Here is a 22710-nt window from a genome sequence, read left to right on the forward strand (position 1 = left end):
GTTATGTTGGAATAGAATACGTAGTCACATTTACAACCACGTTCCTATTGAAAATGACCTCATGTACTGCGTTGTTCAACTCCACAACTACAGGGACTGGTTTCTTGAGCAGACCTCATGGATGACTAGTCATATCTGTTGTATGTTGTCCGCCAGTCAGAGACGCACCATGAGAGCCATAGCTGGAAGCAGGGAAGGAACAAAACAGTGCTTACAGAAGGGTTTCTGTCATCCTCAGCTGCTCTATCTCCTTCCCTCTGTCACATGCTCACTGTCATGTCGCCCTGCTGTCCTGCCAGTCCTGTCCTCTACTTGGCTGTATGGCTCGTTGTGACGGTGCCATGCTATGCACATGAATCTGTTCTTTTCCCTTCCCTTCTTCTTGTCGTTGTCGTCTCTCTTCCAGTCGGTTAGTCTCACTTCATCCACGCTCGGAGCATCTCCCTGCCTGTCTGTCAGACCACTGTTGCACATCTTCTGCCAGCTCCAATTTGTCCTCCTTTTGTCTCCTCCATCAAGCCCACTGACTTACTGTACTCTGCCTGTTGTAGCGGTTTCCTACAGAAAAATCTTCTGTTTGTCTGCCTTTATAGTCTGCGTTACATAGTCTCCAGGGTATCTTGTTTAGCATTTTGTAACTCAAAAAGAACGTCTTGAGAAATAAGGTATACTGTACATTAATGATAATCTGCCTACCTACCAGGAGTCGGCCCTGTCTGGATCTGAAAACGCCACAAATGTTTAATTCCTTTCATTCTATTCCAGCCTATTTCTCTTGGCGAAACACCAGCAGCTTCATGAAAGGAGTTATTGTTCATCAGAAACAAATAAGTATTTTCAGGTGGATTTCAGAACTAGGTTGATGTTGTTTTTAATGCATCATCAGCCAGGTGTTTTTGTTGTTACCCCCTATCTGCACGAACACCGGTACAATTATAACAAAGCAGGGATGCTAGTGCAGAGATGAGGGAATAGGTGCCACAGGAAAGAATTACTCACATTTTTCAGTGGAGGGGAAATTGGCAGAGGCCATAGTGGCCGGGCCACATGCTCACAGGCCATTAATGGGGATATTTTCAATTAGTCATGCTTCTAAGAGCAAGGCCCGGCTCCCTGTATTTACTCCCCCAAGTGCTACACAATACCTGCTAGCAATAGATTAGTAAGCGCTATTGATCTCTTGCACCATTCCAACCTGAGTGTTCTATAGTTTTTCCCTTTTTACCCCTGTCCCCTCCCCCTACTCACCATCCCTCTCTCCTTCCCACTTGTCTTGTGTGAATCACCTGGAGGTAACGCTGAGTGAAAATTGGTTTCTGATTCCGCCATCACTGCTGTAGATTCATTTCACTGCCACTCAGCCTGCTTTGCTCTCTGCACAGACTATATCTGTATCCCAAATGGCACCATATTCCTTATTTATTGCACTATATAGGGAATAGGTTGCATCCTAAAAGGGAACTCTATCTCAGCTTTGTCAAACAGGGAAGGCTATGTTGGCCCGGATGGATTTTATTAAACCCCTACTAGACAATTGACAAGGCAGTGGTCAGTGGTCTGCAGGGTACGAGGCTACAAGGCAGTGGTCCGCGGGGCACGAGGCTACAAGGCAGTGGTCCGCGGGGCACGAGGCTACAAGGCAGTGGTCCGCGGGGCACGGGCCTACAAGGCAGTGGTCCGCGGGGCACGGGCCTACAAGGCAGTGGTCCGCGGGGCACGGGCCTACAAGGCAGTGGTCCGCGGGGCACGGGCCTACAAGGCAGTGGTCCGCGGGGCACGGGCCTACAAGGCAGTGGTCCGCGGGGCACGGGCCTACAAGGCAGTGGTCCGCGGGGCACGGGCCTACAAGGCAGTGGTCCGCGGGGCACGGGCCTACAAGGCAGTGGTCCGCGGGGCACGGGCCTACAAGGCAGTGGTCCGCGGGGCACGGGCCTACAAGGCAGTGGTCCGCGGGGCACGGGCCTACAAGGCAGTGGTCCGCGGGGCACGGGCCTACAAGGCAGTGGTCCGCGGGGCACGGGCCTACAAGGCAGTGGTCCGCGGGGCACGGGCCTACAAGGCAGTGGTCCGCGGGGCACGGGCCTACAAGGCAGTGGTCTGCAGGGCACCTCTATGTATTACACTTTGTCTCTTCTATTGTGATTGATGGGGTTGTTTCTGCAGTGACATGTTTGTGGTTTTAGGCTGGGTTTCTGTATAGCACTTTGACATCTGCTGATGTAAAAAAAAAGGGGGGGGGGGGGCTTTATAAATAAATTAGATTTGATGTTGACCAAGGTGTGTGTGTGTGTGTGTGTGTGTGTGTGTTCGTCCAGGTATGACAAGGAGGGCCACTCTATGGATGGCCAGTCTCTGACGGAGGCGAGGACAGGTGGAGGAGGAGGGAACACCAACTGGAAGACCCTGACTGACATCAAGACGGAGCACCTCGGACACGGAGACAAGGTTTGATACGCACGCACACGGCACGCACGCACACATACTTTTATGTAGATAAACACATGTACATCCAAATATTGTCAAATATAATAAGGTCCAACATGCTTTTCTTTGTTGACTTGATTCGAAGCAAGAATATTTGAAGACAACCTGAAAGACAATATTGAATACAAGCCATCATTTATTTAAAAAAGTGTGAGGTAGACCAACCTGCATTGTGGATCCAACAGACAGCAGGCAGCATACCATACAGCATCTCAGTCACTATGGAGCAGGATTCTCTTGTCTTGGCTGACAGTCATTATGTTAAATATTTGTAATCAGAGCGACTCATTAAATGACTGCGTTGCTGGTTCCCAAGCTTGTTTTTAAAGCAGAATGCTGGCTTGTTTGTGTCCAAAATGTGACCATGTTCCCTATATAGTGCTCTACTTTAGTCCAGGGCCCAATGGCACTCTGCCATATGGGACGTGGTCAAAAGTAGAGTGCTGAATAAGGAGTAGTGTGCCATTTGGGATGCAACCCTATGGTGTTCTGATGTTCTCCATCATTAATCACCAACATTAGGTGTCCTCTGCATCCCTCTCCCTACCTAGGTATATGCTTAATGTGAAGTCACATTTGTCTCCCATATTGATTGTGAAGAGAAGGGCTCCATTCATTCAGCTTGGTAATGAAGTGGTTGTACTCAGATAAGTCAAGTAATAAATGTGCTTGTAATTTCAGCTTCTTATTTACATTTTATGGAAATGGAGAAAGGGTGAAAAGGTGGATAATTAATCTATGGTTATGGAAACTGATTTTTCCTTTGATATTTGGAATATAAAGCTAAAGTAATTTATCCTGGGCCTTGATTTTTAACCTCCGTATTGGAGTAAGTAAGAGGGACGAGAGGATTTGAATTAGGTTTATTTGACTGACGTTGTCTGAGGAGAGTCCTTGGGTTAGAACAGCACTGGGAGGGAGGTGAGGATGGAGAGAGGATTGTCCTGGGCTTGCGCACTGAGGTAGGATGGGGCTGGGAAGCTATACCGTATTTTACTATATACCGGTATTGATGCACGGACCGGTTTGGGTTTTTACTTTACCTTCTATAACGATATTTGAATATTTGGTTTGTTAAATGTGATACACCGTGTGTAATGTACATTTGTATAGTTGACTCAGCTACTTGAGTCATCCCTCTCCGTTCTCTCTCCACGCCGCTTTCCACACAGACCTAGTCCCATCCCCTGTCATTCAAGGAGCGCATTTGCTTGACCACGAGACACTTGAGTTCAGTCTGCATGGTCAATGCAGCACATGCAACAATGTTGATGACAACGTTGTTGTTTTCACTTTGATTTTAATATAAATCCACAAGCGTTCTATAATTACAATATTAGTTTGTGTTTCTTAGATCTGCAAACAGCTAGTTTGTATTTTCTTAGCAAGTTAACCTAAATCGTGTTAGCCACTAATGCTAATCGCTGGCTAGCGAACAGTCTTCTAAATCAAAGAGGAATAGGCGAAGCATGAATATGTTTTTTATATGAATAAAGATTTAATGTAGCCAAAGAATATAGGGTCCACCTAGGAAACACGGAACATCACTTTGGTTCCTACCCTGTCTAAATAATTTTTATTACACCTTCATTTAACCTAAGCTAGTTGAGAACAAGTCCTCATTTACAACTGCTACCTGGCCAAGATAAAGCAAAGCAGTGCGACACAAACAACAACACAGAGTTACACATGGAATAAACAAGCGTACAGTCAATAACACAATAGAAGAACAAAAAAATATATATACAGTGTGTGCAAGTGATGTGAGGAGGTAAGGCAATAAATAGGCCATAGTAGCAAAGTAATTACAGTTTAGCAAATTAACACTGGACTGATAGATGAGCAGATGATGACGTGCAAGTAAGTAGAAATACTGGTGTGCAAAGGAGCAGAAAAGTAAATAAAAACAATATGGGGATGAGGTAGGTAGATTGGGTGGGCTATGTACTGATGGGCTATGTACAACTGCAGCGATCGGTTAGCTGCTCAGATAGCTGATGTTTAAAGTTATTGAGGGAAATATAAGTCTCCAGCTTCAGCGATTTAAAAAAAAAAATTTTTTATTTTTTAATTCGTTCCAGTCATTGGCAGCAGATAACTGGAAGGAAAGGCGGCCAAAAGAGTGTTGGCTTTGGGGACGACCAGTGCGATATACCTGCTGGAGCGCGTGCTACGGGTGGGTGTTGATATCGTGACCAGTGAGCTGAGGTAAGGCAGAGCTTTACCTAGCACAGACTTATAGATGACCTGGAGCCAGTGGGTCTGGCGACGAATATGTAGCAAGGGCCAGCCGACTAGAGCATACAGGTCGCAGTGGTGGGTGGTGTAAGGGGCTTTGGTGACAAAACGGATGGCAGTGAGATAGACTGTATCCAGTTTGCAGAGTAGAGTATTGGAAGTCATTTTGTAAATTACATCGTCGAGGATCGGTAGAATAGTCAGTTTTACGAGGGTATGTTGGCGGTGTGAGTGAAGGATGCTTTGTTGCGAAATAGGAAGCCGATTCTAGATTTAATTTTGGATTGGAGATGTTTAATATGAGTTTGGAAGGAGAGTTTACAGTCTATCCAGACACCTAGGTATTTGTAGTCCACATATTCAAAGTCAGAACCGTCCAGAATAGTGATGCTGGTCGGGCGGGCAGGTGCGGGCAACAAACGGTTGAAGAGCATGCATTTGGTGATAGTCACTGCTGATAGTCACTGTTTATTATCTATGCATATTAATTTTACCGCTACCAACACAAATTACCTCAACTAACCTGTACCCCCGCACACTGACTCGGTGTCCCGGTAGCCCCTGTATCTAGCCTCGTTATTGGTATTTTCTGTTACTTTAAAAAAAATAAAAATTTTACTTTAGTTTTAGTCAATATTTTCTCAACTCTATTTCTTGAACTGCATTGTTGGTTAAGTAAAATTTGATTTTGATTTAATTTAGGCTAACCAGTTACTTGACACTCCCCTCACATTGTAGAGTGTATTGACACCTATATAGGCTAACCAGTTACTTGACACTCCCCTCACATTGTAGAGTGTATGGACACCTACAGTGCCTTGCGAAAGTATTCGGCCCCCTTGAACTTTGCGACCTTTTGCCACATTTCAGGCTTCAAACATAAAGATATAAAACTGTATTTTTTTGTGAAGAATCAACAACAAGTGGGACACAATCATGAAGTGGAACGACATTTATTGGATATTTCAAACTTTTTTAACAAATCAAAAACTGAAAAATTGGGCGTGCAAAATTATTCAGCCCCTTTACTTTCAGTGCAGCAAACTCTCTCCAGAAGTTCAGTGAGGATCTCTGAATGATCCAATGTTGACCTAAATGACTAATGATGATAAATACAATCCACCTGTGTGTAATCAAGTCTCCGTATAAATGCACCTGCACTGTGATTGTCTCAGAGGTCCGTTAAAAGCGCAGAGAGCATCATGAAGAACAAGGAACACACCAGGCAGGTCCGAGATACTGTTGTGAAGAAGTTTAAAGCCGGATTTGGTTACAAAAAGATTTCCCAAGCTTTAAACATCCCAAGGAGCACTGTGCAAGCGATAATATTGAAATGGAAGGAGTATCAGACCACTGCAAATCTACCAAGACCTGGCCGTCCCTCTAACCTTTCAGCTCATACAAGGAGAAGACTGATCAGAGATGCAGCCAAGAGGCCCATGATCACTCTGGATGAACTGCAGAGATCTACAGCTGAGGTGGGAGACTCTGTCCATAGGACAACAATCAGTCGTATATTGCACAAATCTGGCCTTTATGGAAGAGTGGCAAGAAGAAAGCCATTTCTTAAAGATATCCATAAAAAGTGTCGTTTAAAGTTTGCCACATGCCACCTGGGAGACACACCAAACATGTGGAAGAAGGTGCTCTGGTCAGATGAAACCAAAATTGAACTTTTTGGCAACAATGCAAAACGTTATGTTTGGCATAAAAGCAACACAGCTCATCACCCTGAACACATCATCCCCACTGTCAAACATGGTGGTGGCAGCATCATGGTTTGGGCCTGCTTTTCTTCAGCAGGGACAGGGAAGATGGTTAAAATTGATGAGAAGATGGATGGAGCCAAATACAGGACCATTCTGGAAGAAAACCTGATGGAGTCTGCAAAAGACCTGAGACTGGGACGGAGATTTGTCTTCCAACAAGACAATGATCCAAAACATAAAGCAAAATCTACAATGGAATGGTTCAAAAATAAACATATCCAGGTGTTAGAATTGCCAAGTCAAAGTCCAGACCTGAATCCAATCGAGAATCTGTGGAAAGAACTGAAAACTGCTGTTCACAAATGCTCTCCATCCAACCTCACTGAGCTCAAGCTGTTTTGCAAGGAGGAATGGGAAAAAATTTCAGTCTCTCGATGTGCAAAACTGATAGAGACATACCCCAAGCGACTTACAGCTGTAATCGCAGCAAAAGGTGGCGCTACAAAGTATTAACTTAAGGGGGCTGAATAATTTTGCACGCCCAATTTTTCAGTTTTTGATTTGTTAAAAAAGTTTGAAATATCCAATAAATGTCGTTCCACTTCATGATTGTGTCCCACTTGTTGTTGATTCTTCACAAAAAAATACAGTTTTATATCTTTGTTTGAAGCCTGAAATGTGGCAAAAGGTCGCAAAGTTCAAGGGGGCCGAATACTTTCGCAAGGCACTGTATATAGGCTAACCAGTTACTTGACACTCCCCTCACATTGTAGAGTGTATGTACACCTATATAGGCTAACCAGTTACTTGACACTCCCCTCACATTGTAGAGTGTATGTACACCTATATAGGCTAACCAGTTACTTGACACTCCCCTCACATTGTAGAGTGTATGGACACCTAATATAGGCTAACCAGTTACTTGACACGCCCCTCACATTGTAGAGTGTATGGACACCTATATAGGCTAACCAGTTACTTGACACTCTCCTCACATTGCAGAGTGTATGGAGACCTATATAGGCTAACCAGTTACTTGACACTCCCCTCACATTGCAGAGTGTATGGAGACCTATATAGGCTAACCAGTTACTTGACACTCCCCTCACATTGTAGAGTGTATGGACACCTAATATAGGCTAACCAGTTACTTGACACTCCCCTCACATTGTAGAGTGTATGGACACCTATATAGGCTAACCAGTTACTTGACACTCCCCTCACATTGCAGAGTGTATGGACACCTATATAGGCTAACCAGTTACTTGACACTCCCCTCACATTGCAGAGTGTATGGACACCTATATAGGCTAACCAGTTACTTGACACTCCCCTCACATTGCAGAGTGTATGGAGACCTATATAGGCTAACCAGTTACTTGACACTCCCCTCACATTGTAGAGTGTATGGACACCTAATATAGGCTAACCAGTTACTTGACACTCCCCTCACATTGTAAAGTAAAGTAGATTCTGTAGGTTACATGTACTGCAGTAATGCCATTATTGTGGTTAGTCAGATTAATATAATAGTTTAAATCGTTTACTTGCAAGAATAACAATTTCCCTAATAATCCTGTTTACATGGACCCTTCTGACATCAGGCTTCCTGATGGGACTTTTGTTCAATTCAGGAAATCGCCAATGAAATAAATATTCTACCACAGGGACCATGTTATTTTTGCGAGATCTTTTTGGTTCCGAGTTCGAACATGTAAACGTTTGTATGTGAGAACTATTTCTAAGATGCATGCTTTCAGTTTTTTCTGAACTCACTTCACTCGCACATAAGAGGGAGGCTTGTGCTACCGGTGCTGGCACAGGCACAGATCAAATACACCACTGGAACTCCAGTTAAGCCATTTACATGTCTTAATCATTTGCAAGATTGTTCAGAAATCCAAGTGTTTTAATCGCCGTATGCTTACTTCGATTTTGGCTTTCTGTCGATTTTTAAGATAAGCAGAGTAAGGTGTTTACATTACTGTTTCAATACTCTGCCTACTGCCATGATCGGTTTAATATAGAATTATTAGTGTGCATGTAAACGTACTCACCATCTCATTGTAGAGTAGGCTGTTGGCAATATATGCTAACCAGTATTAGCATTGCTGATTCACTAGTTCCCTTGACCTTCATTAGAGTCCTCCAGACTATCCTGCTGGGTTAAGGCAATTTCTCTTGGCACTAGGAGAGAGGAAGGTAGAGGTGTGACCCAGGGCTCTAGTTCAGCCTGTAGTGTCTGAAATGAGGAGCTGACTCAAGCACAGTCTGTCCTCTCCTGGTACCACTCCTGCTCAGCCCATGGAGACACAGGGTCACAAGGTCGGCCCTCTGAAGGCCCTCCGCAAGTCAGCAGCAATTAATTGTCCCTGTCACAAAGTCTCTGTCACAATCTCAAATTTCCACAACACCGGCTTGCCCTCTCGACAGCAAATGGCTAACCCCGTCCACAGCCCGCTCCCTCCCGATTCCTTGACACTGCCTGCGTGTGTAAAGCCTTGTGACAAAGACAGGGGGGGATCAGGAGGAACATTTTTCATCGGTCTCATCTCTCTCTCTGTGGTGAGTGACTCGTTAATTTCAGAGGTATTAAGTTGATTCATTTGTTTTACAGATTAATCTTGTGTTTTGAGAAAGTAGATAAATGTAATACTAACATATACATGAGTATGAATAATTTAGGTAGAAGTTGGATATTAAATGATGTGTGGTCTGTTATAATATACAGCTTGTCCCACAAAATGTGTATTTATTTTTATTCATTTAACCTTTATTCTACTAGGCAAGTCAGTTAAGAACAAATTCTGATTTACAATGATTGCCTACCAAAAGGCAAAAAACCTCCTGTGGGGATGTTTTTTTTTTATATATATATATATATATAAAAAAAAGCCCCCATCCCCACAGGAGATATATTTATTTATTTATTTGACAAAACACACATCACGACGAGACATTACATTAAGAGAGACCTAAGACGACAACATTGCAAGGCAGCAACACATGACAACACAGCATGGTAGCTACATGAGAACATGGTAGCAGCACAAAACATAGTACAAACATTATTCGGCACAGACAACAGCACAAAGGGAAAGAAGGTAGAGACAACAATACATCACGCAAAGCAGCCGTAACTGTCAGTAAGAGTGTCCATGATTGAGTCTTTGAAGAGATTGAGACAAAACTGTCCAGTTTGAGTGTTTGTTGCAGCTCGTTCCAGTTGCTAGCTGCAGTGAACTGGAAAGACGTGTGTGTATAGTTATCATATATATCTCTTTTTGGAAAACTCTGAACCTAACTTACATAAATTAAAATTGGTTGTGTCAGCTAGCTAGAAGGTTGTCTTTAGTCGCAAAATGTACCGCTATTTTCCAGGACATTTAAATGTTGAGTTCGAAGTGATTTAATCCTCCAACCACTAGTGTCTGAAGTTAGGGGTTGTCTGATGTTGGGGGAAATGTGCTAGTTTTAAAGAGGCCAGCAGTTAGCTTGTAGGGGGGGGGGGATCAATTACGGCAGCAACGTTCCCTTTTGTTTTTCTATTTATTTCCTTCAAAAACTGGAGGTTAAGATTTTGCCTGGGGCCTCCGTCTAGATTGTGAACAATGAAGTGCACCATGCAGAAATGTCCTGTTTCCTGTCCCCTACTTTCCTTTCGGTACGCCAGGCAATGTTCCCTTCCATGAATATGAGTCAGGATGTCCAGGTTATTAAAATTCCACCCATTGTAATCCTACTGTAGGTCTTTATGTTGTATTATTATGGGTCCTCATTAGCTGCTGCCAAGACAGCAGCAACTCTTCCTGGGGTGTAAGGAAGTGTTATGATTTTTTTTAAAGAGCACACCCTGTTTTGTCCTCTGGATGAATCATAATGACTGACTGATGAAGGCGCTTGGCCTTAGAGGTTCTTGTGTGTTTACATAATGAGATATTACCATGTGGTATTGCCTATAAACCCTGGTTGAAAGTAGGCAGCCTGCCTTTGCTGTTTTGCATTTGTGTTTGGAGCTATGCTATGCAGATTGCAGTTGATTTGTAATTTTTTCATCCCACTGCAGTAATGTTTCTCTTTAATACAGTTTGAATATTTTTGTTGATGTTCTCTCAGATCTGCTCTTTATGCTTCTCAGTTGTTAGTTCTGCGCCGTGTAATGTAATGGCATCAACCTTTACATAGAAATCATGGACCAAGCCTGCACATATTGTCCATTACAATATTGCCTGCCACAAAATATCTACGCTTCAGAACGATTGACAGAAAAATTCTGTTATGTTTTGTGTTTGTGTCCAGGAAGACTACTTCAGCTTCATGTATTGCAATATGGTCTTCCACAAAACATCTGGTGTACACATTTTTAAAACAACTAAGAAGTATGTTCAGGAATGTTGTGTGTTTGTCCCTCCAGGCAGACTACTTCAGCTGCATCGCCACCATAGTGTACATCCGTAAGGAGAACTGTCTGTACCAGGCGTGCCCTAGTCAGGACTGCAGTAAGAAGGTGGTGGACCAGCAGAACGGCATGTTCCGCTGTGAGAAGTGTGACAAAGAGTTCCCCAACTTCAAGTACCGACTCATCCTCTCTGTGAGTGACTTACCTCTGTCTGTGACTGTGAGGCCAGAGACTTTAGACAAAGAGGACACACACACGTGCGCATGCACACACATGCTGAGTCCCACTCTGCCACCCCATTCACCCTCACTGTTACAGGGTACCTGCCCTCTCCTCACCCCGTCCCCTAGGCCTCTTTTCATTCTCTCCTATCCTCACAGGTCCCTGAGGGTGGGGGCTGTGGCTGCTGTGGTTATGGGTTTGGCTGTGGCTGAGGGTTTTCTCTGGGGGACTCATCTACTGCTTCTCATGACTCTTTCTCTCTCTTTCACCCCTCCTTTCTTTCGCTTGTTCTTTCTTGCTCTCTTTCGTGTGCTCTTTCCCTTTCGCTCTTTCCCTTTCGCTCTTTCTCTCTGGCATGCACACGTTTGCTTTCTGTCTTTGTTCTTCCTTTCACTCTTGCTCTCTCATTCACCCCTCCTTTCTTTCGCTCGTTCTTTTTTGCTCTCTTTCGTGTGCTCTTTCCCTTTCGCTCTTTCTCCTTTCTTTTGCTCTTCTCTTTCTCATAGGCCTCCAGCCAGTCTCCCTTATGGTACTTCTTCTCTCACGGTGCTTAACTAACTCTCCATCAGATCTCTTTACAGTCATGTTTGAAGAAGATTATTATTTAATCCATTCTGCTGTCGCTGCTGCAAGCGTCAAATAGTGGCTGGCTATTTAGGATTCATTTTGATTTGTTTTGTTGGGTGTAAGTCAGGATTATGTTGCGTTAATTGCTCTATTTTCCCCTCAATGCTGTTGCTCGATGCTGAGGCATTTTGTCTCTGCTTGTTTAAAATAGCAGCATTCAAATACTACCTTATTTAGTCAGCAAACAAGCTCTTGCAGCCAGACATCTAAAATAAGTGCCTTTTGTTTTGAACCTCTCGCCAGTCAGCATATTGCTTTTCTCCACAGAGCTGGAACATAAGCTGTGAATATGCTACCATTGCGCGCAGCTCGCATCACACGTACACCTTGGATCTTCTGGTGTTTGAAGTCCCTGCCTGTCAAATGTATAGAACAGAAGAGTTCTATAATAATGATTTTCCCAGCAATATAAACTTGTGCAATTGACAATACATTGATTATTCAGTAGCAACGTGACATCATACACAACAATAAACCAAAGTACCAAATCCCTGAGAAGCCTACCTTTTTTAAATAGACTCTGCCTGCGTCCAAATGGCACCCTATGCGGCGCACTTCTTTTGACCAGGGCCCATTGCACTCTGGTCAAAAGTAGGTGCACTATAAAGGGAAATAGGTGCCATGTGTGTTGCAACCTATGATCAATAAAGCCCAGATGACCTTTCCCTCTCCCTTTGACTTTCCCCAGTACTCACTCCTACCATGTGTCTGTCTCTATGTTCCTCCTCTCGTCCTGCAGGCCAACATAGCAGACTACGGGGACAACCAGTGGGTGACCTGCTTCCAGGAGAGTGCTGAAGCCATCCTGGGACAGAACGCTGCTTACCTAGGGCAACTCAAAGACTCGGTGAGCCTTACTCTCCCACCCGTCTGCCTCTCCCACCCGTCTGCCTGGCCTTGAGAAAGGGCCTGGGGAGGTGCTGAACCCCAGGCACTGTCTAGCGACCAGCTCCAGCTACCTCTGCTCTGCATGAACAGGCTGCTGTGCCCTGTGGTCTCTGTAGGCTCTCATATAGCCTACATGAAAAAAATACATTTAAAAAAAGATGGGAAGAGGCTTTGATTTAGGACCTGCCATCTTGATTAAAACAATGGCGTTTTAATGGAAACAAGCCAAGTTTTTGAAATGTCATTAAAGTTAAATTGATCACATTTGGTTAATTTTCATGCAGAATGAAGCTGCCTTCGAGGAGATCTTTCAGCAGGCCAACTTCCACACGTTCATCTTCCGCAACAGAGTCAAGCTGGAGACCTACAATGTAAGTATCGCTTGACATATATGGGATTTTTGGGTCTGATACAATACTTGTATTTGGGAGGCTACACTGGTCGCAATTTATTGGCCGACGCATCGTTTTTCAGATATGAGATGTAAAAAAATAAAAATATGATTTATTTATTTTCAAAAAAATGTATCACAATGTTACAGGAATTGAATTCCTCTGTTTTAATACCCAATTAAAATTAAACACTCTGTCAATTTATAAGGATTTGTATAACCCTTATTTTATAGAAATGGACAGAGCCCAGTCTAAAGTCAAACAGCAGCCTTTATTCACGAGAGTACTGAACACGAAACAGTTTACCACAGGTTATAAACTGAAAATGACGTCATTAGTTTTCGAACTGTCCCGTCTCTTCTCCCACCCTGGTACAAAGGCAGTATCTCAAGCCTTCCCACATCGTCTCCCTACCAATTTAATATAATTTATGACTGAGCCAAGGTCTTCCTGTGTAGATAAGCATTCTAGCCAGTCTGAAGATATAGTTCATTAATTTCTACCAAGGAACAGACAGTCATTGTTCTAATTCTTGATTATATTTACACACATTATATTCAGTACTAGGATTAAGAAAGAAAATTCATACATATACAGTAACATAATAGTATTCTGATTAGTCAGTCCTGATTGAAATGTATACATAATTAGTCATCATTAATAAAAATTCCCTTAACACACAAATTTTGCTCCAAGTGAAAACGTCTCTTCAAAGACACTATAAAATGTAATTGCATACATTTGAAAAATGAAAATAATTTAAAGAAATTGAAGTGCTCAGATTAGCATAATTTATTTGGTTTATTATTAATCGATAACGGTGGTGTAAAGATCGCTATGATCAGTATCACCCGATGAAAAATATATATATATATATTTGTCAACCAATAGACATTAGACTTTGGCAGTATCCAGGTTGTCATACCATTCCGGAATATTCAGTAATACCGACACTGAGCACACGAGGTGCTGTTTTCAAACCCCACTAATACTCTGTAATCCAATGCTAACAAGTACATGTAAAATCCCATAGAGAATGCTAACCAAATGCTAATGAGCACATTGCAAAAATGTTGTACATTTTCTGACCTAAACTATACAAGTAACAAAAAAATGCTACACTTTGCTGTATGCACAAAACAAATATTAGCCAGCAAGGCTGTTGATTCAGGAAGGGTTTCTCTGCTGTTACCAAGCGAATGCTTGATTTTAGAAGAAGCTAACCACTTAACTAGATAGCTAACCAGATACTAAATTAGCAAACCAAATGCACAACTGTTGTGAATTCCATACTGTAATTAGATCACCTGGCACATGCTGTATACAAACAATAAGCTTCATAATGTGACAGGTGAAATGAAGAACGCAATGTTCTATATCTCCTAACGTATTGCACAAATTGCCTGAAGGTATTTACTTAAAGTAGCGACAAGTATTAAAAAAACATAAAAGAAAAGGTCTCAACGCTATTGACGGTATTGAAATACCATCCTGTGGCTTTTTCCAATGGCCCCAGTATACCTCCCAAGCCCAACATACATTTTTTACTTCATACCAGGTTGTCTGGTTCGATTCCAGTCATCTAGATGGGAGGAAAAAGAATGGCATTTTATTGAAATTTGCATGTAAGCCGCTTCTTTATACAGTACCAGTCAAGTTTGGACACACCTACTCATTCAATAGTTTCTTTTTACAATTTTCTACATTGTAGAATAATCGTGAAGACATCAAAACTATGAAATAACACACATGGAATCATGTAGTAACCAAAAATAGTGTTAAAGTAGGCACCCTTTGCCTTGATGACAGCTTTGCACACTCTTGGCATTCTCTCCACCAGCTTCACTTGGAATGCTTTTCCAACAGTCTTGAAGGAGTGCCCACATACGCTGAGCACTTATTGGCTGCTTTCCCATCAATCTGCGGTCCAACTCATCTCAAACCATCTGGGTTGGGGTCGGGTGATTGTGGAGGCCGGGCCATCTGATGCAGCACTCCGTCACTCTCCTTGGTCAAATAGCCCGTACACAGCCTGAAGTTGTTGGGTCATTGTCCTGTTGAAAAACAAATGATTAGTCCCACTAAGCGTAAGCAAGATGGGATGGCTTATCACTGCAGAATGCTGTGGTAGCCATGCTGGTTAAGTGTGCCTTGAATTCAAAATAAATCACTGACAGTGTCACCAGCAAAGGACCATCACACCTCCATTCTTCACGGTGGGAACCACACATGCAGAAATCATCTGTTCACCTACTCTGCATCTCTCAAAGACACGGTGGTTGGAACCAAAAATCTTTGTCTAATGTCCAATGCTGGTGTTTCTTGGCCCAAGCAAGTCTCTTCTTATTGGTGTCCTTTAGTAGTGGTTTCTTTGCGGCAATTTAACGATGAAGGCCTGATTCACGCAGTCTCCTCTGAACAATTGATGTTGAGATTAGAGGTTGACCCATTAATCGGAGTGGCCGATTTCAATTAGGGCCGATTTCAAGTTTTCATAACAATCGGAAATCGGTATTTTTGGACACCTTTATTTAATCTTTATTTAACTAGGCAAGTCAGTTAAGAACACATTCTTATTTTCAATGGCGGCCTAGGACCGGTGGGTTAACTGCCTCTTTCAGGGGCAGAACGATAGATTTTCACCTTGTCAGCTTGGGGGATTCAATCTTGCAGCCTTACAGTTAACAAGTCCAATGCTCTAACCACCTGATTACATTGCACTCCACAAGGAGACTGCCTGTTACGCGAATGCAGTAAGCCAAGGTAAGTTACTAGCTAGCATTAAACTTATCTTATAAAAAACAATCAATCATAATCACTAGTTAACTACACTTGGTTGATGATATTACTAGATATTATTTATATTATATATTAGCGTGTCCTGCGTTGCATATAATCTGACTGAGCATACAAGTATATAAGTATCTGACTGAGCTGTGTTTGGCAGAAGCAGACGCGTAAACATTCATTCAAACAGCACTTTAGTGCGTTTTGCCAGCAGCTCTTCGTTGTGCGTCAAGCATTGCGCTGTTTGTGACTTCAAGCCTGTCAACTCCCGAGATGAGGCTGGTGTAACCGAAGTGAAATGGCTGGCTAGTTGGCGCGCGCTAATAGCATTTCAAATGTCACTTGCTCTGAGCCTGTGGTTGTTTCCCTTGCTTGCTCTGCATGGGTAACGCTGCTTCGAGGGTGGCTGTTGTTGTGTTTCTGGTTCGAGCCCAGGGAGGAGAGGGACGGAAGCTATACTGTTACACTGGCAATACTAAAGTGCCTATAAGAACATCCAATAGTCAAAGGTTAATGAAATACAAATGGTATAGAGGGAAATAGTCCTATAATAACTACAACCTAAAACTTCTTACCTGGGAATATTGAAGACTCATGTTAAAAGGAACCACCAGCTTTCATATGTTCTCGTGTTCTGAGCAAGGAACTTAAACGTTAGCTTTTTTACATGGCACATATTGCACTTTTACTTTCTTCTCCAACACTTTGTTTTTGAATTATTTAAACCAAATTGAACATGTTTCATTATTTATTTGAGGCTAAATTGATTTTATTGATGTATTATATAAAGTTAAAATAACTGTTCATTCAGTATGGTTGTAATTGTCATTATTAGAAATACTTTTTTTTTTTTAATGGCCGATTATTTGTTATCGGCTTTTTTGGTCCTCAAATAATCGGTATCGGTGTTGAAAAATCATAATCGGTCGACCTCTAGTTGAGATGTGTCTCTTATTTGAACTCCATGAAGCATTAATTTGGGTTGTAATTTCTGAGGCTGGTAACTGTATTTAAAACAAATTTAACTAGGCAAATCAGTTAACAAATTCTTATTTACAATGAAGGCCTAGGAAGAGTAGGTTAACTGCCTTGTTCAGGGGCAGAACGGCTTTTTACCTTGTCAGCTCGGGGAGTCGATCTTGCAACCTTTCGGTAAATGCCCCATCACTCTAACCACTAGGCTATCTGCCACCCCAAGTAACAAACTTATCCTCTGCAGCAGAGGTAACTTTGGATCTTCCTTTCCTGTGGTGGTCCTCGTGAGACAGTTTCATCATAGCGCTTGATGGTTTTTGCGACTGCACTAGGGAAAAAAGTGAACATTTATTGACTGACCTTAATGTCTTAAAATAATCATGGACTGTCGTTATTCGTTGCTTATTTGAGCTGTTCTTGCCATAATATGGACTTGGTCTTTTACCAGATAGGCCTGTATTCTGTATACCACTCCTACCTTGTCACAACACAACTGATTGGCTCAAGCGCATTAAGAAGGAAATAAATTCCACAAATTAACTTTTAACAAGGCACACCTGTTAATTGAATGTGTTCCAGGTGACTACTTTATGGAGCTGGTTGAGAGAATGCCAAGAGAGTGTAAAGCTGTCAAGGCAAAGGGTGGCTACTTTGAAGAATCTCAAATATAAAATATATTTAGTTTTACACTTTTTTTTGTAACTACATGATTCCATATTTGTTATTTCATAGTTTTGATGTCTTCGCCATTATTCTACAATGTAGAAAATAATAAAAAATAAAGAAAAACCCTTGCATGAGTAGGTGTATCCAAACTTTTGACTGGTATTGTACAGTATGTTCACCTGTTTGACATTGATATTCCAGTTGGCCTGACAAATATTAGCAGTTGGTTGTGACATTTCTCCTTACATTGTTTGTATTACCGCCTCTTCCCCTTTACCTCTTCTTGCCCTCTCCTTCTATCCGTTCGTCTGTAGAAAGAGCCCACAGAACAGACAGTGTGTTTTCTTTAGACGGCTCATTTTCAGGGGCTATGTGAAAGGTGCACACAGATTACTTGTGGTCACCCTCTTCTGGAAACTACACAGATGGAGCCTTGTTTTGAGGGCACAGCATAAAATAATTGATTGGGTTGGGACTGTGAGCAGGGAGAGTTGGAGCTTTGCCAGGGAGGCCCATTAACAACAGAAGAGTCGAGACCACAATCTGTCACACCATTGCTGTGCTGGGGAGATTGCGAACACGACACAGCCAGCTCAGCCTCGGCAGCTTACAGGATTCTGCTGTTTCAAGGATGTCCTGACCATTGCCTCAACCCAATGTCTCCTTAACCTGTTGACTATAGGGGGCAGTATTTTGATGTTTGGATGAAAAACGTACCCAAATGAAACTGTCTATTTCTCAGGCATAGAAGCTATAACATGCATATATTTGTCAGATTAGGATAGAAGACACTCTAGAGTTTACAAAACTGTCAATGTTGTCTGTGAGTAAAACAGAACTGATATTGCAGGCGAAAACCTGAGGAAAATCCAAATAGGAAGTGCCTCTTATTATTTTGAAAGCTCCCTGTTCCATTGCATGCCTTCCCTCCATTTAAAGGGATATCAACCAGATTCCTTTCCCGATGGCTTCCACATGGTGTGAACAGTCTTTAGACATAGTTTCAGCCTTTTATTCTGAAAAATGAGCGAGAACGATCACATCGGGTCAGTGAATGGCTGGGTGCCAGCAGAGTTTTGCATGTGCAACAGCTTAGAGCAGACATTTTCTCTCTCTCCTATTGAAAAAGCTACGGTCCGGTTGAAATATTATCGATAATTTATTGTAAAAACAACCTGAGGATTGATTATTTAAAAAATGTAAAAACGTTTGACATGTTTCTACGAACTTTACGGATACTATTTGGAATTTCCGCCTGCCCCATCGTGACCGCTCGAGCCTGTGGATTTCTGAACAAAACGTGCCAACCAAATGGAGGTTTTTTGGATGTAAAAAATAATATTTATGGAACAAAAGGAACATTTATTGTGTAACTGGCAGTCTCGTGAGTGCATACATCCAAAGATCATCAAAGGTAAGAGATTCATTTTATTGCTTTTCTGACTTTCGTGACCAATCTACTTTGCTGTTTGTAATGTTTTGTCTGCTGAGAGAGATGTCCTTACATAAACTCTTAGTTTGCTTTAGCTGTAAAGCTTTTTTAAAATCTGATTAACAACAAGCTAAACTGTGTTTCGCTATATTGCACTTGTGATTTCATGAAAATTTAATATTTTTTGTGATTTAATTTGAATTTGGCGCTCTGCAATTCAGCGGATGTTGACGAAAATGATCCCGCTAATGGGATGACTGCGCCAAGAAGTTTTAAAACACATCTGCGGATTTTTCTTCCTAAGAAAAAGAAAAGGAAGTGTTTTTTTTTTCAAGTTTTGTTTTTACGTTGAGTTGTGTAGCTAGGTTGTAGAGAATGTTTTCTGATGTAGCTCGGTTGTCTCCAAGTCTGTCCCCAGTCAATTAGATTTTCTGGTTTTAAGAATTAAACTTTCCAATATCTCTTTGTTGACTGTTGCTGGGTGCTAATTGTCCTCCAACAGCACCGGCCTGTACCCTACCTGCCCTAAGCTCTCTCCTGGCCCCTTACACCAAGTTTGAATTTGTCCTGCTAGGTGACCTAACCTGGGACATGCAACCTCTTAAGTCGACCCTCTACATTTTTGAACATTCTGTTAAAAATCGCGCAACATTTCGGCGTCCTGCTACTCATGCCAGGAATATAGTATATGCATATGATTAGTATGTGTGGATAGAAAACACTCACATTTCTAAAACTGGTTAAATCACCGCTGTGACTATAACAGAGCGTCTGTTTCATCGAAAAGCGCAAAAAAAACTGATCACTGAAAAAAATATCCATGCGCCACTTGCATTGATTGTTCAAGGGGCACGAAATTAAATAGGGCCGAGATTGCAAGTCCTACAGCTTCCACACGATGTCACCACTCTTGTCAATTGCCTTCTCGTTGTTTCTTGGTCAAACGAGGAAGAGAGACCACTTTCCATCCGGTCTCCGACAGGAAGTTTTGGAAGAGAGATTTTGGAAGATGATTTGAAAGCGTGGAGCTATTGAATACACATCGCCTCGTGATCAATTTGATAGATTATTAACGTTTACTAATACCTAAAGTTGGATTACAAAAGTATTTCGAAGTGTTTTGTGAAAGTTTATCGTCAACTTTTTTAATTAAAAAAAATGACGTAGCGTTTTGAAACGGTCTTTTTTTCTGAAACACAGTTTCCATAGATGGATATTTTGGGTATATATGGACCGATTTAATCGAAAAAAAAGACCCAATAGTGATGTTTATGGGACATATAGGAGTGCCAACAAAAAAGTTCGTCCAAGGTAATGAAAGTTTTATATTTTATTTCTGCTATTTGTGTAGCGCCGGCTACGCTAATTCTTTTGTTTACGTCGCCTTCAGGCATTTCGGGGTGTTGCATGCTATCAGATAATAGCTTCTCATGCTTTCGCCGAAAAGCATTTTAATAATCTGATTTGTTGGCTAGATTCACAACAAGTGTAGCTTTAATTCAGTGCCCTACATGTGTGTTTTGATGAACGTTTGAGTTTTAACGAGTGCTATTAGCATTTGGCGTAGCGCATTTGCATTTCCAGATGCCTAGATGGGACGTCTGCGTCTCAGGTCGACGCAAGAGGTTAAACCACCTGACCAAGTCCTAAAGCAATGGGACTCCCTAAATCTTTCTCAGATTATTACCAATCCCACAAGGTATGACTCCCAAACACTCAGAAAAGGCTACTCTTCTTGATGTTATCCTCACAAATAATCAGGCCAAAGTTAGTTACTTTAAGGAGCAGTTCTCTCTGTGGGTCTAACCCCAAGAAGTTCTGGAAAACGGTTAAAAGACCTGGAGAATAAACCCTCTTCCTCACAGCTGCCCATGTCCCTTAAAGTTGATGATGTGGTTGTTACTGACAAGAAGCACATGGCTGAGCTCTTTAATCACCACTTCATTAAGTCAGGATTCCTATTTGACTCAGCCATTCCTCCTCTCCCGTCCAACATTCTCATCTCCCACCCCTTCTAATGCAACTATCCCCGATGCTTCTCCCTCTTTTCCCCCTGCCCCGCTACAAAGTTTCTCCCTGCAGGCAGTCGCTGAGTCCGAGGTGCTAGAGAAGCTCCTGAAACTTGAACCCCCCCCCCCTGGGTCAGATGGTTTAGACCCTTTCTTCTTTAAGGTTGCTGCCCCGATCATCGCCAAGCCTATCTCCAACCTTTTTAACCTGACTCTCCTTTCTGGGGAGGTTCCCATTGCTTGGAAGGCATCCACGGATCGTCCTTTATTTAAAGGGGGAGATCAAGCTGATCCTAACTGTTATAGGCCTATTTCTATTTTGCCCTGTTGATCAAAAGTGTTGGAAAAGCTTGTCAATAAGCAACTGACTGGCTTTCTTGATGTCTATAGTATTTTCTATGGTATGCAATCTGGTTTCCACTCAGGTTATGGATGTGTCACTGCAACCTTTTACCTCTTAGAACTACCCATCCCGGATCCGGTATATTTGTCATCAGCAACCGCTGAATAGCATAGCGCAATAGTCAAAAAATATTACTAGAAAATATTCATGAAATCACAAGTGAAATATAGCGAAACACAGCTTAGCCTTTTGTTAATCACCCTGTCATCTCAGATTTTGAAATGATCCTTTACAGCGAAAGCAATACAAGCTTTTGTGTAAGTTTATCGATAGCCTAGCATAGCATTATGTACACTTAGCTTCAGGAAGCTTGGTCACGAAAATCAGAAAAGCAATCAAATTAACCGTTTACCTTTGATCTTCGGATGTTTTCACTCACGAGACTCCCAGTTAGACAGCAAATGTTCCTTTTGTTCCATAAAGATATTTTTTATATCCAAATACCTCCGTTAGTTTGGTGCGTTATGCCCAGGAATCCACTGGAAATAGTGGTCACGACAACGCAAACAAATATTCCAAATTATATCCATAATGTCGACATAAACATGGCAAACGTTTTTTTTATAATCAATCCTCAAGGTCTTTTTCAAATATCTATTCGATAATATATCAACCGGGACAGTTGGCTTTTCACTACGACCGCTTTTTCACAATGGCCGCCTCTCTTTTGCGCAAAAATCACTCTGAGAGCCCCCACCTGACCACATACGTAATGTGGTCGTTCACGCTCATTCTTCTAAATAAAGGCCTGAAACTTTGCCTAAAGGCTGTAGACACCTTAGGGAAGCCATAGAAAAGGGAATCTGGTTGATATCCCTTTCAATGGTCAATAGGGATGCATAGGAACACAGGTTTCAAAATAAGAGTCACTTCCTGATTGGATTTTTCTCAGGCTTTCGCCTGCAATATCAGTTCTGTTATACTCAACAGACAATATTTTTACAGTTTTGGAAACTTTAGAGTGTTTTCTATCCTAAGCTGTCAATTATATGCATATTCTAGCATCTGGTCCTGAGAAATAGGCCATTTACTTTGGGAACGTTATTTTTCCAAACATAAAAATAGTGCCCCCTAGCTTCAAGAGGATAAAGGTCCTCAATGATATCTTTGGCCTGGTTTGCTAACTACCTCAAAGAGTGCAGTGTATAAAGTCAGAAAATCTCAGCCACTGCCTGTCACCAAGGGAGCACCCCAAGGCTCAATCCTAGGCCCCACACTCTTCTCAATTTACATCAACAACATAGCTCAGGCAGTAGGAAGCTCTCATCCATTTATATGCAGATGATACAGTCTTATACTTAGTTGGCCCCTGCCCAGATTTTGTGTTAAATGCTCTACAACAAAGCTTTCGTAGTGTCCAACAAGCTTTCTCTACCCTTAACCTTGTTCTGAACACCTCCAAAACAAAGGTAATGGGGTTTGGTAAGAAGAATTACTCCTCTCCCCACCTGTGTGATTACTACCTCTGAGGATTTAGAG

The 22710-nt window shown here is 42.1% G+C and overlaps 1 protein-coding gene across 2 annotated transcripts in view; it reads left to right on the forward strand.

Moving 5' to 3' along the window:
• Positions 1 to 22710, forward strand: part of rpa1 (replication protein A1) — a 60953-nt gene that overhangs the window by 28263 nt on the left and 9980 nt on the right. For both annotated transcript variants that reach the window (XM_024445191.1, XM_024445193.1), the window contains 4 exons: positions 2316 to 2445; positions 10846 to 11022; positions 12419 to 12526; positions 12852 to 12938. In XM_024445191.1, the coding sequence (XP_024300959.1) occupies positions 2316 to 2445; positions 10846 to 11022; positions 12419 to 12526; positions 12852 to 12938 (502 nt within the window). The remainder of the gene's footprint in view (positions 1 to 2315; positions 2446 to 10845; positions 11023 to 12418; positions 12527 to 12851; positions 12939 to 22710) is intronic.

The sequence above is a fragment of the Oncorhynchus tshawytscha genome, linkage group LG14 (assembly GCF_018296145.1).
Source record: "Oncorhynchus tshawytscha isolate Ot180627B linkage group LG14, Otsh_v2.0, whole genome shotgun sequence".
Lineage (NCBI taxonomy): Eukaryota > Metazoa > Chordata > Actinopteri > Salmoniformes > Salmonidae > Oncorhynchus > Oncorhynchus tshawytscha.